The sequence below is a fragment of the Pipistrellus kuhlii genome, unplaced genomic scaffold, assembly GCF_014108245.1.
Source record: "Pipistrellus kuhlii isolate mPipKuh1 unplaced genomic scaffold, mPipKuh1.p scaffold_m20_p_12, whole genome shotgun sequence".
In the NCBI taxonomy this organism is placed as follows: domain Eukaryota; kingdom Metazoa; phylum Chordata; class Mammalia; order Chiroptera; family Vespertilionidae; genus Pipistrellus; species Pipistrellus kuhlii.
The window spans coordinates 8,391,536-8,404,392 of NW_023425427.1; the positions used below are offsets into that span (position 1 = coordinate 8,391,536).

General features: G+C 51.0%; 1 protein-coding gene across 6 annotated transcripts in view; it reads left to right on the forward strand.

Annotated features, from left to right (window-relative positions):
• Positions 1 to 12,857, forward strand: part of EPB41L4B (erythrocyte membrane protein band 4.1 like 4B) — a 113,136-nt gene that overhangs the window by 32,867 nt on the left and 67,412 nt on the right. For all 6 annotated transcript variants that reach the window (XM_036433082.2, XM_036433079.2, XM_036433080.2 and 3 more), the window contains exons 3-4: positions 9,934 to 9,976; positions 11,313 to 11,391. In XM_036433082.2, the coding sequence (XP_036288975.1) occupies positions 9,934 to 9,976; positions 11,313 to 11,391 (122 nt within the window). The remainder of the gene's footprint in view (positions 1 to 9,933; positions 9,977 to 11,312; positions 11,392 to 12,857) is intronic.

Sequence of the window (12,857 nt, forward strand, 5' to 3'; positions counted from 1 at the left end):
GTGCTCCAGTGAGATGCATCCACGATGCCCCACCCTTGAGATGACCAACAACTGTAACTAGGATAAGGAGAGGAAGCAGGAAGGAACATTTATCTCACGCATGGGGATGCATTGTGGGAATTCTTCCGGTGGAGCTGCTTTTATTTTTAACCAGCAGAAGGGGCTGCACCACCGTCTTCTGGTGAAGACTCGCTGGGCGTGGAGAGCAGGTGCTGTGCCCAGGGCTGAGCCCCAGCCCACTCGGGGCGGGGCAGGTGGGGCAGGTCTTGGCATTGCTCAAGAACCATCTTGCGGGCTCCAGGAGGTTGTGTTAGGTCAGCAAAGACTTCCCTGGCTTTGCCCGGGACAGAAGCGTTCACAGTGGAGAGGCTGGCATGAGCAAACTGACACCTCTCAGAACCCCTCATTTAGAAAGCAGGAATGACTTGCGGTCTCCCTCCCAACAAAATCTGGCTTTGGGTTTTGGAGGTAATTTATTCAACAATCTAAAAATATTTAGTGAGTGCCTCTCATTCTGAGCACTGTGGATAAATAAAGCAGTGAACACAAATACTTTAAGATGACAGAGAGTAATGAGTGCGAAGAAACATAAAGCAGAGTAAGGGATAGACAGGATGAGGGGCGGTGCCATTGTAGTGTGTGGAAAGGTGGGTCCCCTGCTCAGGCAGCGGTCACAGTTCGATTCCCTGTGAGAGCACATACCCAGGCTGTGGACTCGATCCCCAGTAGGAGTCAGGGGGGGGTCAATGATTCTCCCTGATGTCTTTATCTCTCCCTCCCTCTCCTTTCCTCTCTGAAATAAATGAAAGAATATATTTTTTAAAAAGAAACAAAGGTGCGTTCCTTGATAGGAGATATTTAAGCTAAAAACCAGGAGCTCCTCATATGTGGTGAGACCTCTCTACCAGAAAGACAATTTTTGTTACATCTTGGGAGCCCCCTGTGACAGTTGCAAAGTAAAGATGCTCAAAGTCGATGCCTGGGAGTTGGGTCTGCCTAAGACTGTTAGTGGGATGCTGAGTGTGCAGATGACACAGGGAATCAGGACTTCAGCCTATCCTAGTTACAGTATCCTGAGCTAACGGTTTTGATTCTTCCCCATTTCCCATCTGCAGACTCTCCCTCTAGCCCACTAGGGCCCTGGGGAGGGGCCGACCAGCCCTTCTCGTCCCACCTTCCTGCCCAGTTCCCTGCCCTCTGACCTCAGCAATGTCCTCCCCATCCTCAAGGCCTCTGGCCACCTCAGAATCCAGGTGGTTGATCCTTCCAGATATTGTGGACACTGTTTCCCCTCATTGAAGCTTCATCTGACCAGACCTCATCCAGAGGCACTATTGGGTCTTGTCACCATTCCAAGACCCCGAATTCTGTTGTCCCCCATTCCAGGGCCACTTCCCTTGATTCTGTCTCTCCAGGCCCTCTACGTCTGGCCTTGGCCTTGACAATCCCCTCCTGCCTCATCTCCCCTCTCCCAGCCGCCCACTGCCCGTGCCTTCTTTCAGGCTTGGCAAAGCCTCCGCCATCTCACCTGTGTCCTCCTGTGCCCTTTGAGTCTCTTGTCCCCATGACTGTCCCTGGAACCCCCCTTGACATTCAGGCCCATCTGTTTGCTCTGCTGCTTCTCACGGTTGCCAGGCATTGCTGGAGAGTCACGGCTGTGCCTGTCGGCACCTGTTGGCACCAGCACAGATCACAGTTTCAGAGCAGTCCAAACTCCAGAGCTCCTTCTGCAGCCTCGTTAGCCCCTCATGGACTCTTTTCCAAATATGGTTTTCGATTTTTGTCTTTTTTTTTTTTTTTTTTTTTTTTTTTTTTTTTTTTTTTGAGAGAGAGAGAGAGAGAGAGAGAGGAGGAGGAGAGAAACATTAATTGGTTGCCTCCTGCACACCCCCCAACCAGGATTTGAACTCACAACCAGGGCATGTACCCTGACGCAGGAATTGAACTAATGACCTTTCAGTGCACAGGCTAACACTCTAACCAACTGAGCCACACCTGTCACGACCCCAGTGGACTCCTATGTGCCCCACAGTTTCCCTTCTAAATCTTGATCACAGACATGTAATCCAGCCCCCACAAAACCTCAAGGTTGGCCTTACGTCCTCCTGAGAAGACTGAGCTCATGTAGCTCAAATTCCTGGTTTTCTTTCCCTGGAGACAAACCTGTCCTCCCTGCCATCTTGTCTTAAGGGAGTAGCCTGTTTCTCCAGCATTTCCCCCCAAACCTACCAGGACAGTTCCATTTCCAGCTGCTGCTTCCTGAGTTCTGTCCCCAGCTCTCCTCTTCTCTGAAACTCTCCTCAGCTCTCCTCTTTCCTAAAACTCTCTCCATCCTGCCTTCTCCTGTGTCTTTAACCCGTGGGATACTGTGTGGTGGTTTTGACTTCATCGTATCTGTGGTCCCAGGCTAGCAGTCACACCTGGGCCTTGTGTCTGGCTCTGTCCTTGAATCATTTGGCGGGCTTTAGGCAAGTGTTCTTTGTTCTGTAAAATGGGTTTCTTGGACCTATTCTCCCCTAAGCTCTTCCAGTTCTAATATTCAGCGATTCCGAGTCTAAAGAGGAGGCAGGCACGTCTGCCCCACACATCTTGTCTTAATTAGGAGGGAGGAGATCTCTCTCATTTCTGCCATTAAAGCCTAGTGCCCGTTGCCCTGGTGGCACGACCTCCTCCCCAGATGACCCCTCTCCAGCCACTGGGATTCCCAGAAAGTCAAAGACGTCTGCTCGCTTGGCTGCCAGCTGCTCCATCCTCCGGTGCCCTGTCACCGCACGGCAGGAGGTGTGTTCACAGCGGGATCCAGGCTTCCTTCCCAGGTCAGACACCTGCAGATGCTAGCTCTCTGCAGGCCCTAGAGCCTTTCCAGGATCCCGCTCTGTGAACGGATGTGATTTTCTGCCCCATGAAAGCAGGGACAAGGTCCTCATCTGCCCGACTCCAGGTTCCCAGGAGCGTGTGGCCCCAGCGGCCCCAGCCCCTTCTGCTAACCAGTGTGCTTTCTCTCTCACCTGGGCTCCTTACAGGCTGGTGCAGGTCATGCCTGCACTCACTGCTGGGCCTTTGCTGGTGCTGGTTCCCCTCCTGGCATGCCCTTTCTCACCCCATTTCAACGTCTGGCCATCCCTCAAGACCGTCTCAGGCGACACTCCGACTCCGGAGCACGCCCTGAGCTCTCAGAGGGTTTTCCTCCACTGTGTGAACCGCCGAGCTTCTGTGGTTGCTTGCTCGTTTGGCCTGGGGTTCTTGTTTGTGTATATAAATACACGAAGCCTTTCTGATTAGACGCGAAGACTTAGGACTTGTTCTTCTTATCTGGGTCGATCTTGGTGACTTAGCTGTGCCAAGAGAACCTGAGAGCCCTAGTCGTTAGACCCAGGAGAGATGCTAGGAGCTAGTATTTCCATCTTCTAGATCCGAGGTGGGGAACAGCCGGCCCGTGAGCCGTATTAGGCCCGAGAAATCATCTGGTCTGGCTTTGCCAAGGCATTAGGTGCGAGTGCATGAAATGTTTGACCAAATAGAGCAGGCTACTTTTTAAGTTGATAATTTTGTATGGCCGGCGAATGATGTTATAAATACCCAAATGGCCCTTGGCAGAAAAAAAAAACGTTCCCCACCCCGTTCTCAATGATGAACCCGAAGCCTTAGACCTTGGCAAGTCACTCAGTGAGAGGCACAGCCTGACACAAGCCCAGTTTTTAGGATTTCAGGCTCAAGTGCTCTCGAGGCTCGGTCTTCGTCACGGTGGTGACGTCTGTGTCACAGGGAAGTTGAGGGGCTTCATGAACTAAGGGAGCAGATGACGCGGTTTTGTCATCGGACATGGGTGTGGGTTTTCTCTCCCTAGCCAGGCAGTCTGAAGGGGTCCAGAAGTCGTCCCAGCCCAGAGGTGACAGGCTGAGGTTAGCTAGAACCTGCAAGCTGTCTCACCTGGGGGCGAACCCTTAGCCATCCAGACAAGAGCCCTTTGACATCTGGGGTATCGTTGCTTTTTCTGGGAACCTGGGACAATGCAGTTGGTGGCAGGTGACCGGCTGGGAGGGCGGATGTGTTTCTTGGGGACAGTGGGATAATAGATGGGCACCTGGCTTATGACTCTATAATTGAAGCTCCTGCAAAGGATCAACACCCCCTCCCAGCCCCAGACATGCAAACCAGAGGGCTGGCCCAGGCCGAGCTCTTGGCACAGCCCTCTGAGTAAGTCACCAGCTCCCAGCCCAGCTCCCTGCAGAGCCAGGCCTGGTTTCCATAGTGCCCTGCCCAGCCCTGCAGCAAGGTCAGAGTCTATTGGCATCTCCTATTTTTAGCTGCTAGGGCCGGGGCCTTCTGTTTCCTTTCCCATATCAGAGCGGGAATCCACCTGGCAGTCCTCTCAGTAGACCTCGCTTTTAAACAGCTCCAGGCAGGGGCAGGGGCTCCGATTTTGCATATCAAAGCTTTCTTGGGAGAGCCTGCACCTCCCAGCTTTCTCACAGCTGCTGTTTACTGAGGTGCCCACCCCCCACCCCCGCCCCCTCTGATTGAGGAAACTAAAGGCTTCACGTAATTCATGATCTGTTCAGCTGACCAGGGGACAGACCCATGTTACCAATGTTGACGCCGAGGCTCAGAGACACTTTAGCTTGTAAAAGTCAAAGCAAGGGACAGAGGTGCCACTCAGAACCTGGGCTCCTTCCAAAGCCCCGCACTTTCCTTCCATTGCACATGGCAACGTCTCTCACACACACACACACACACACACACACACACACACACTCACACACTCTCTCTCTCTCTCTCTCTCTCTCTCTCTGAAAGAGTCTGTTCGGTCAATAGCCATTGAGCAGACTTTGGCTTGGAGCTTACTCGATGCCAAGCTCCATAGTGCATAGGCGAGCTGGGCCCTGCCACTGCAGTCTCATTCCAGTGACGGAGCCAGGCCAGGGGTCCTTGGAGCGGAGGGGTTCAGTTCTCCACTTGGGGAGCCCGGGGGCTGGCTGCCTAAGCAGCACGGATCGGCTGAGCAAGGTGTTTGGGGGCGGGGGGGACCAGGGTGAACGTGGGGTGGGCCACAGAGGCTGAGAGGACGCCAGCAGAGGAGCAGTGGGATTTGGTGGATAATAATAACCTCCTCGTGAAGCAGGAGCAGCCCTGCCCACCCCCAGGGCAGGTGGCCCACAGGTGTGGCCATTGTCAGTCCACGCCTCAGTCCCTCCCAGCATAAAAGGGGGCTGTTTTATGGTGGTAAGTTTTACAGCAGGAAGTGCGGGAAAGGTGATTTGGGTCTTGCTCTCAGGCCTTGGGAGATGGTTTTCCTCTGGTCTTTGTCGTGTGGCATTGGGTTGGTGGGTGATGAGCGGCCCAGCGCTGCGAGGAAAGGATGAGAGGGTGTCATCGCTGGTGACTTGGTGATTGTCGTCGCATTTGCCGCCTGTGTGGAAACCACAGCGCGACCCCTCCTGCTCCCGATGTGGGGAGTAAAAGCACGAAGAGCGGGGCCAGTCGAGGTCCTTCCATCTGAATGGCTCAGTGTAGTTTCCATGGACACTCAGCTGACTCTCCAGGGTGTCAGGGGCTAGCTCAGTGCACAGAGGAGGACACCCGGACTCAGGGGGCCCCTTGCTCACAGCCACGCACCAGGGGAGGGGCAGGGCTGGGTCCTAAAATGTGATGTGCAGCCTTCCTTTTAGCACAGAGACGTGGGAAGCGGCTCCAGAAATGGCGCAGCCTTGTTTCTGAATGCCGGCAGGGCAGGGCGAGTCTTCTCCTACCCGGTGCAAATACCGGCAGTGAGTGGGAAGCTGCTGGTAAAGGGGTCTCTGCAGCTGACGTGGACACATCCCCCAGGAAACCTCCAGTAGCTGGTGTGAATGGTGAGCGGGAGGAGCGATCCCTCCCATGGACGGAGAAGGCACTTGCAGCTGCGTGTGGCATGGAGACCCAGCGCTGGCTGCTGACTCAGCAGGAGTTAGACTCCTGCCTCCTCCTGGTTAGCGCTGTGATCCTGGGCCTTCTCCCGCGCCTTCTCCACGGCCACCTGGCCACCTTCATCGGCTCTGAGGCCTGAGAAGGAAATGGGTGTGATAGGGTCCAGTGTGTCTTGTTTTCTCCCAACACCACCACCCCATGAGTTCTGACACTTTCTGCCTGGAGGTCGCTTCTGATCCTGCAGGTTGAGGGCTCCGTCTCAGGAGCCATCCCCTCCAAGTCCACACACAGTCACGGTGACATCCTACAGGCAGCCTCAGGCGGGTCACAGCCAGTCCTGGGGCAACAATTAGAGCAGATGGGCCTTGCCAGGTCATCTCACATCAGGATTTATGGCAAGGGTTGTGGGTGCCCTTGGATGAGACTTGGGTGAGAAATTCAGATCAGAAACCCCCTTTCTAATACCCATTAGAGTTTTGGGGTTAAACGTCTTTCCCTCGGAGTTAAAAAATGCACCTGTCTGTTTCCAGCGATGCTTTTATCGTCTGTGAAGCGGGCTGGAGCCAGTTGCCGGGGCCTTTGCTGACAGGCGGCCTGGATGTGGTTAGCCAGGATGCAGGTGGACATCTGAGACGGGTCCTGCTGCTACAGGCCCCCGAACCAAAGCCAGGATTCGATTTACTAAATGCCATGCAGGGCCTTCGTGCCCGGTGGTTTTGTGGGATCAAGTAGCAGTGGTCCGAGTCTGGTCAGCTCCCACCGCGAAGAAGAAAGCTAGGTTACTTTGAACTGGTTGGATACAATGTAGGTTTTATCATCTCTCATTTTAGGACGGTGACTGGGTTTCTAATCGCGTCTGGGCGCCCCGGGGTCAAGGAGCTTTAAAAAAAGGGAGCTGTTTCTGATGCCTTTCCCCGCTTAGCAAGCCCCAGACTTTTCACAGGCCTCCGTCCTGGCAGGGCCTGCTCTGGGCAGGGCTCCAGGCGGCTGCTGGGCAGGAAGGAGGGAGGCCAGCCGGCGTGGATAAGGGAGCTCCTGTGGCAGCGTGGCCAGAGGGGAAAGCAGCCTGCTGTCCAGTAGAGGCATCTAGCCGTGATCGGTCTGAGTTAACGCCGGCTGCAGACGGGCGGCCGGTAAACTGTGAAATTGAGATTTTCGCAGAGCTCAGAGAGAGCGGTTTTCAGAGGGGGTTTTCAGAGAGCGATTTTCAGAGGTGTCATGATCCCCAAGGTCACTCGGAGCCATTCGTTCCTGGGCAGGAGAGGATGTGGGAGGACTTGAGCCCCAAGTGTTTAATGGGCACCCTGGGCACCTTTGAAAAACACGCCTGTTGCCGAAACGGGTTTGGCTCTGTGGACCGTTCAGTCTGCGGACTGAAAGGTCCCAGGTTCGATTCCGGTCAAGGGCATGTACATTGGTTGCGGGTACATCCCTGGTACATCTGTGTGCAAGAGGCAGCTGGTCAATATTTCTCTCTTATCGATGTTTCTAGCTCTCTATCCCTCTCCCTTCCTCTCTGTAAAAAATCAATAAAATATTTAAAAGAAACACACGCCCGCTCTGAGAATCTGTTACACGGATCCTGGGTGGGACCTGGGTCTTCGCGAGTGTCACGCTCAGCCAGGGGAAAACCACGCCTAAGGAAACAGGTTGGACTTGGATCCAGGTGAGGGGTGGAGAACAGAGGATTAGTGGGGCTTACCCTTGTTCTATCCAAAATGTGATAAGGAGACATGAGATAGGAAGGAAATGGGGCGACGCCCCTCTAAGCTGGGAGCCTCTGGGCTCATAAGCGTAGGAGGCTGGTTTCGGGGAGAACCTCCTTGGCTCAGTCATGATGGATCCATTGGAAAGGGAGAAGAACCGCGATAGTCATAGCCATTCGCATGATACTCGCTTTGGCAGGAAAATACATAGGATGATGCTTCCATCACGTCTGTATCTGCTCTCTCTCCTCCCCGGGGCCAAGTGCAGGGTTTTCCGCCTGGTTGAGGGGCGGCAGCGAGATCTACTTCTAATGAGGCAAATGGATCATTGAAAACTGCCCGAGAGGCAGACGACCAAAGAAAGAATAATGCAAATGTCCACCCGGGAAAATAATCTTCTTGGTAAAAGTAAAAGAAATTATAATGCGTCAGAGTCAAAAGAAAAGAAAAGAAAAGAGTAAACAGTGTTCATACCCCCGTATCCAAAAATAACCCCTTGAAATCTTTCTGGACATAGCTGGTCAGAAAATACTAATTTTGTGTAAATGGGGCCTGATTGTTTTCATCTGACATTGTGCTGTGGGTCTCTTGCCACATCAGTAACCATAGGCCCCCATCAGTTTGAAAGGCGGAATAGTATTTCATTACATGGATGAGCCATTTTTAAAACTCTGTCTTTGTTGGTGGGCATTTAGGTCATTTCCAATCCAGAGCCGTGCACAATGAGAGAGAAAGCATTCTGCACGTGTGCCTGTGAGATGACACCCGGCGAGGCGGTCTGCAGCTTTTGTGACACGGTTGCTTAGCCGGGGAGTGGAGAGGACAGAAGCCTGCGTTCTCCCCACTGCACTGCTCATCGCGCATTGTGTTATTATAATTCATCTGGTATTTGCTTTTGTGCTTCCTTATTCCGCTCCTCCCACGCAGCCCTAATGGGCTCTCCAGTGAGGGGTAGAGTACACACAGTGCTAATTTAGCCACGTCCTTGCTCATTGTTAGGATGTACCCGGTTCAGATTGCCTCTGCGAGTCTGTTGACCATGGGCAGAATGGCCTCTGGTCCTGCACAGCTCGGGAGAACCCACTCTGGCTGTGTCCCTCGGGCTGATGCTCTCAACAGTGTGCGGGAAGTGACAGGGAAAGTCTGCCTTGCGTAGAACAGGCTGGACATGTATGGATGTCTCAAGAATTTAATAAGGGGCGGCTGGGCGCCATGCTCTTTGCAGAAATGACGTGAACCAAGGGCCCCGCCAACCGGGGCTTAGTCCCCGCCGAGGGGCTCACAGTGTTGCATTCCAAAAATGTCCATTTCCGTGGAGGGTAAGCTTTCGAGGCTCATCAGGACTGCATCCTCAAGAACTTGGATGTTATAGAAAACTCCTCTGTAAAGAAGTTTTCTGTGTTTGTGTGTGTGTGTGTGTGTGTGTGTGTATACAGATTTGTGCGGGTAATGGTTTTGTCATTGCCTTGATGGGTAAGATTGAAGTGGTTGTTCTGGTAAAAACTAGAGGAAGTTGAGTTGCCTTCATTGACCAGAGCAGAAGTTTCTCAGGCAAGTCCCTGCCTGTCTTCCATCTTCATTGTGGGTCATCTCCCAGGCAAAAGAATAAAGGGCTCATGAATTATGTTTTTATAATTTTAGAGTGGAAGGGGGAAGATGGGGGTGGGGAGAGAGAGAGAGAGAGAGAGAGAGAGAGAGAGAGAGAGAGAGAGAGAGATGTGAGAGAGACATATCAATTGGTTGCCTCCCACATACACCAGCTTGGGGAATAGAGCCTACAATTGAGGCATGTGCCCTCGACTAGGAATCGAACCCAGGACTCGTGGGTCCACAGGCCGATGCTCTAACCCCTGAGCCAAATCTGCCAGAGCTAGGTTTTACAATTGTAGAGTTTAGGGCATCTCAGCAGTGCAGCTTGTAGTCTTTACTGGATTAATAGACTTGGAATAATTGGGGGAGATTGATTATAACTTGAGGAACTCAGAAGAGGCCGTTGGCTCCTCTGGCAAAGGGACTTCACAGACCAGTTAGTTAAAGGGTTTTGAGTTTTTTCAGGCTCCTCTTTGGAAAAGCTTCTGGAAATGATGGGCCCTTTTCCCAGCAAAAACTCACCATGTGCATAAGTGGATTGTCTTTTTATACCTTCCCAAGCAGTGTGCAGATCCCCAGCCCAGGAACGCGTGATCTGGTCCAGCCCCTGGTTTTTACGGGTAGAATTACTATGGGTAGTAGAGGAGGGTAACTCGGGTCTGTACTAGTATGCTCTTGCTGATGCACTATTCCTAAAGAAACACTTATTTTCTTTCTTTCTTTCTTTCAGCACTGGCTGGATCATTCCAAACCCATTAAAAAGCAGATGAAAAGTAAGTAAGCCGCATTTGGCCTACTCATCCATTTCTTTTATCGGGAAAGCAAACACTCCTTTGCCAGTGTTTTGAAGTACTATTCTGTTTTCGCTAGAACTTGGGAACTACCATTTATAAAAGATGCCATTTTAAGCAGTTGATTTTTAATTTCTTAATTGAAAATTGAGAAGTTAAATTTTCTGGCCACGTGTTCGAGTTTAAAATTGGAACAAGAGTCTTTAGTAGATATTTTAAAAAAACGAACACTGTGCTCTCATTTGAAGTCATTCACCCCTGCCAGCGAGATCCGACTCATCTGCTGTTCGAAAGCAGGACCTGACATTGTCACAGTCCTCTGTGATCGAGGGGACTCAGAAAGTGGGGGGCAGGAAGGCTCCGTGAGCCAGGCCCAGCTCTGGTGTTATCCGTGTGGTACCCCCCACATTTATTCAGTGTTGTGAATGCTTGGGTCATTTTTTAAAATTCCATGCTTTAAGGTGTGGTATTTAGATTACAGAACACTTGTCTGTTTATGTGTCACTTTTCTTTAGCCCAGTGGTTCTCAACCTTTCTAATGCCACAACCCTTTAATACATTCCTCCTCATGGTGTGGTGACCCCCAACTAAAAAATTATTTTTGTTGCTACTTCATAACTGTAATTTTGCTACTGTTAATGAATCGTAATGTAAATATCTGTGTTTTCCGATGGTCTTAGGCTCTACAGCAGCAATTCTCAACCTGTGGGTCACTACTAAAGTTTAGCCATCAGTATTTTGTAAAAAGTTAATATCCGTATGGAGCATCATGGCAGTCAGCGGGGAGAATGAAATGTCAGCTCTTACTAATGCCTCTAGGTCAAGCATGTCAAACTCAAAGGCTAAGACAGGCCAAATAAATAAGCCATGCGGCCTTGTGGGCCATGAGTTTGACATGCTTGCTCTAGAGCAGTGTTTCCCAAAATGTGGTACGCATACCCCCAGGGGAACAGGAAAAGTTTGGTGGGGGAACGTGTTGCACCAGAGTTTGGTGGGGATATGCACTGCACTGTGCTTAGCTGCACCTAATTCTACGTTCTCATGAGTATGAGGGGTACTCAGCGTTACGAAAATTATAGATGGGGTACACACATGTCAAAAGTTTGGGAAACACTGCGCTAGAGGGTCATGGTTTCCCTCCAGCAGGGAAACCACCTTTGCTGCCATGATTCTTTTTAGCTCTCCAGCCTAGGATGGAAAAGAACTCACTAGCTTCGTCGTATGCCCTCCCAGGGTGCTGCTGAATGTGTTGATTTAATGTGTTTTTCCTTTTGTCCACTCCGCAATCTTCTTCAACCTGCCATCTCCAAATGTTTAGTTGGACCTGCTTATGCTTTGCACTTTCGAGTTAAATATTATTCTTCAGAACCGAACAACCTTCGTGAAGAGTTTACAAGGTAGGACAGGATGCAGAATGAAACCTGCCCCCCCCCCCCCCCCCCCCCGCACTTGCCTCACGTGTATGTAGGTTATGGGTCTCCCTAAACTGTGGGTTTGCCTCCCCCTCCCTTTGCTGCCCTTCCATTCTGAGCAAGAGGTCTGAGCATTTCGCCTGTGCTTATCTCAGTATTCTGTTGAAAACCCACACTTTGCTTAATTTGACCTTTTTCTTCGTGTGGCCAGCGTGCAAGGGTTTGTTTTCTTCTCACATTTCTGTTTGGTTGACCTTGGGTGATTTGGCTAGTTGTTCTGTGGCACTTTATTTTTTGTGTCTGGCAAGAAAAGGGAAGGCAGGGATTGGAAGAGCCTTTCTCAGTCCCAAATTGCCATCTTATTATCTCTGAAGGGACTTCAAAATATCCCCGTGGTTGTTACAATGCCAACGTCGTTAGAATCTCGTTATGTTATCTTTCAGCCCACTGGCTTTCTTTTATGTCTCCCCGACTTCAGAAACAGCCTTGAAGCAAAAGAGACCTAAAACATTTTAGGCGTGGCATTTCCCCTCCAGCCACCCTTTTATCCGTGAGATTCTCTGCCCAGTCCTGCCCCATGTTTCCAGAACCTCCTTGTCGTGGTCTGTGATGGATAGCAGTGCTGCTGGGTCGTCCGTGGTGGACCACTAGCTTGGAGAGAACCATCGAAGCAGCACTTCAAAGACTGCTAATCCCCCTTCACCCCCCTCTCCATCGGAGAGGCCTATGGGGTTAGGTTTTCCTGTAGGAATTGGAAGTTCGGGCCACATCACACTGTCCTCCTTGATGGGAATACTCAGTTCAGTGGTGGTTAAGCACTTGTCGCAGGCAGGAACATTCTGGAATGAACCTTCACTCACCCCCCCCCCCTCCACTCCGTTGGTTTCTGGGTCCTATATCCATGCCACGGAGAGTGACTATCGGCATTGTTTCCAACGTTCAAACAAATTCAGTTATTCTAGTATTTTCCTTCCGAGTCCTTTGTGAAACATGCTGTTCCTGGCTCTCATCAAAGCCAGTGGTTCAGCACTGGGGTGGTGTGAATCAGAAACACGTCAGATTCCTGGGGACTCTGACTCCCTTGGTATGGAGCGGGGACTGTGGGCAGCCTTTCGGTTTTCACAAAGCACTCTAAAGCGCTTCCGTGCTCACGTGCATCTGGTAAGAAACTACTTATTTAGGCCAAGATGCTAATTTTTTTTTTTTTTTTTTTTTTTTTTACTTAAGTGAACCCTACATGTGTTATTTGCTTTCCCATTTTTTTTATTACTCCTTTAATAGCAGCTGCAGTTCAGTTCCAGGATTTTTGAATTTGTGTGTGTGTGTGTGTGTGTGTGTGTGTGTGTACACAGTTTTTTAAAAGATGGAGTTTGCAGTTAAACTGCACCAGGAAAAAGAGTCTTACATAGCTGCTGACGAGAGTCCTCTGTAAACTCTTTGATACAGTCTGA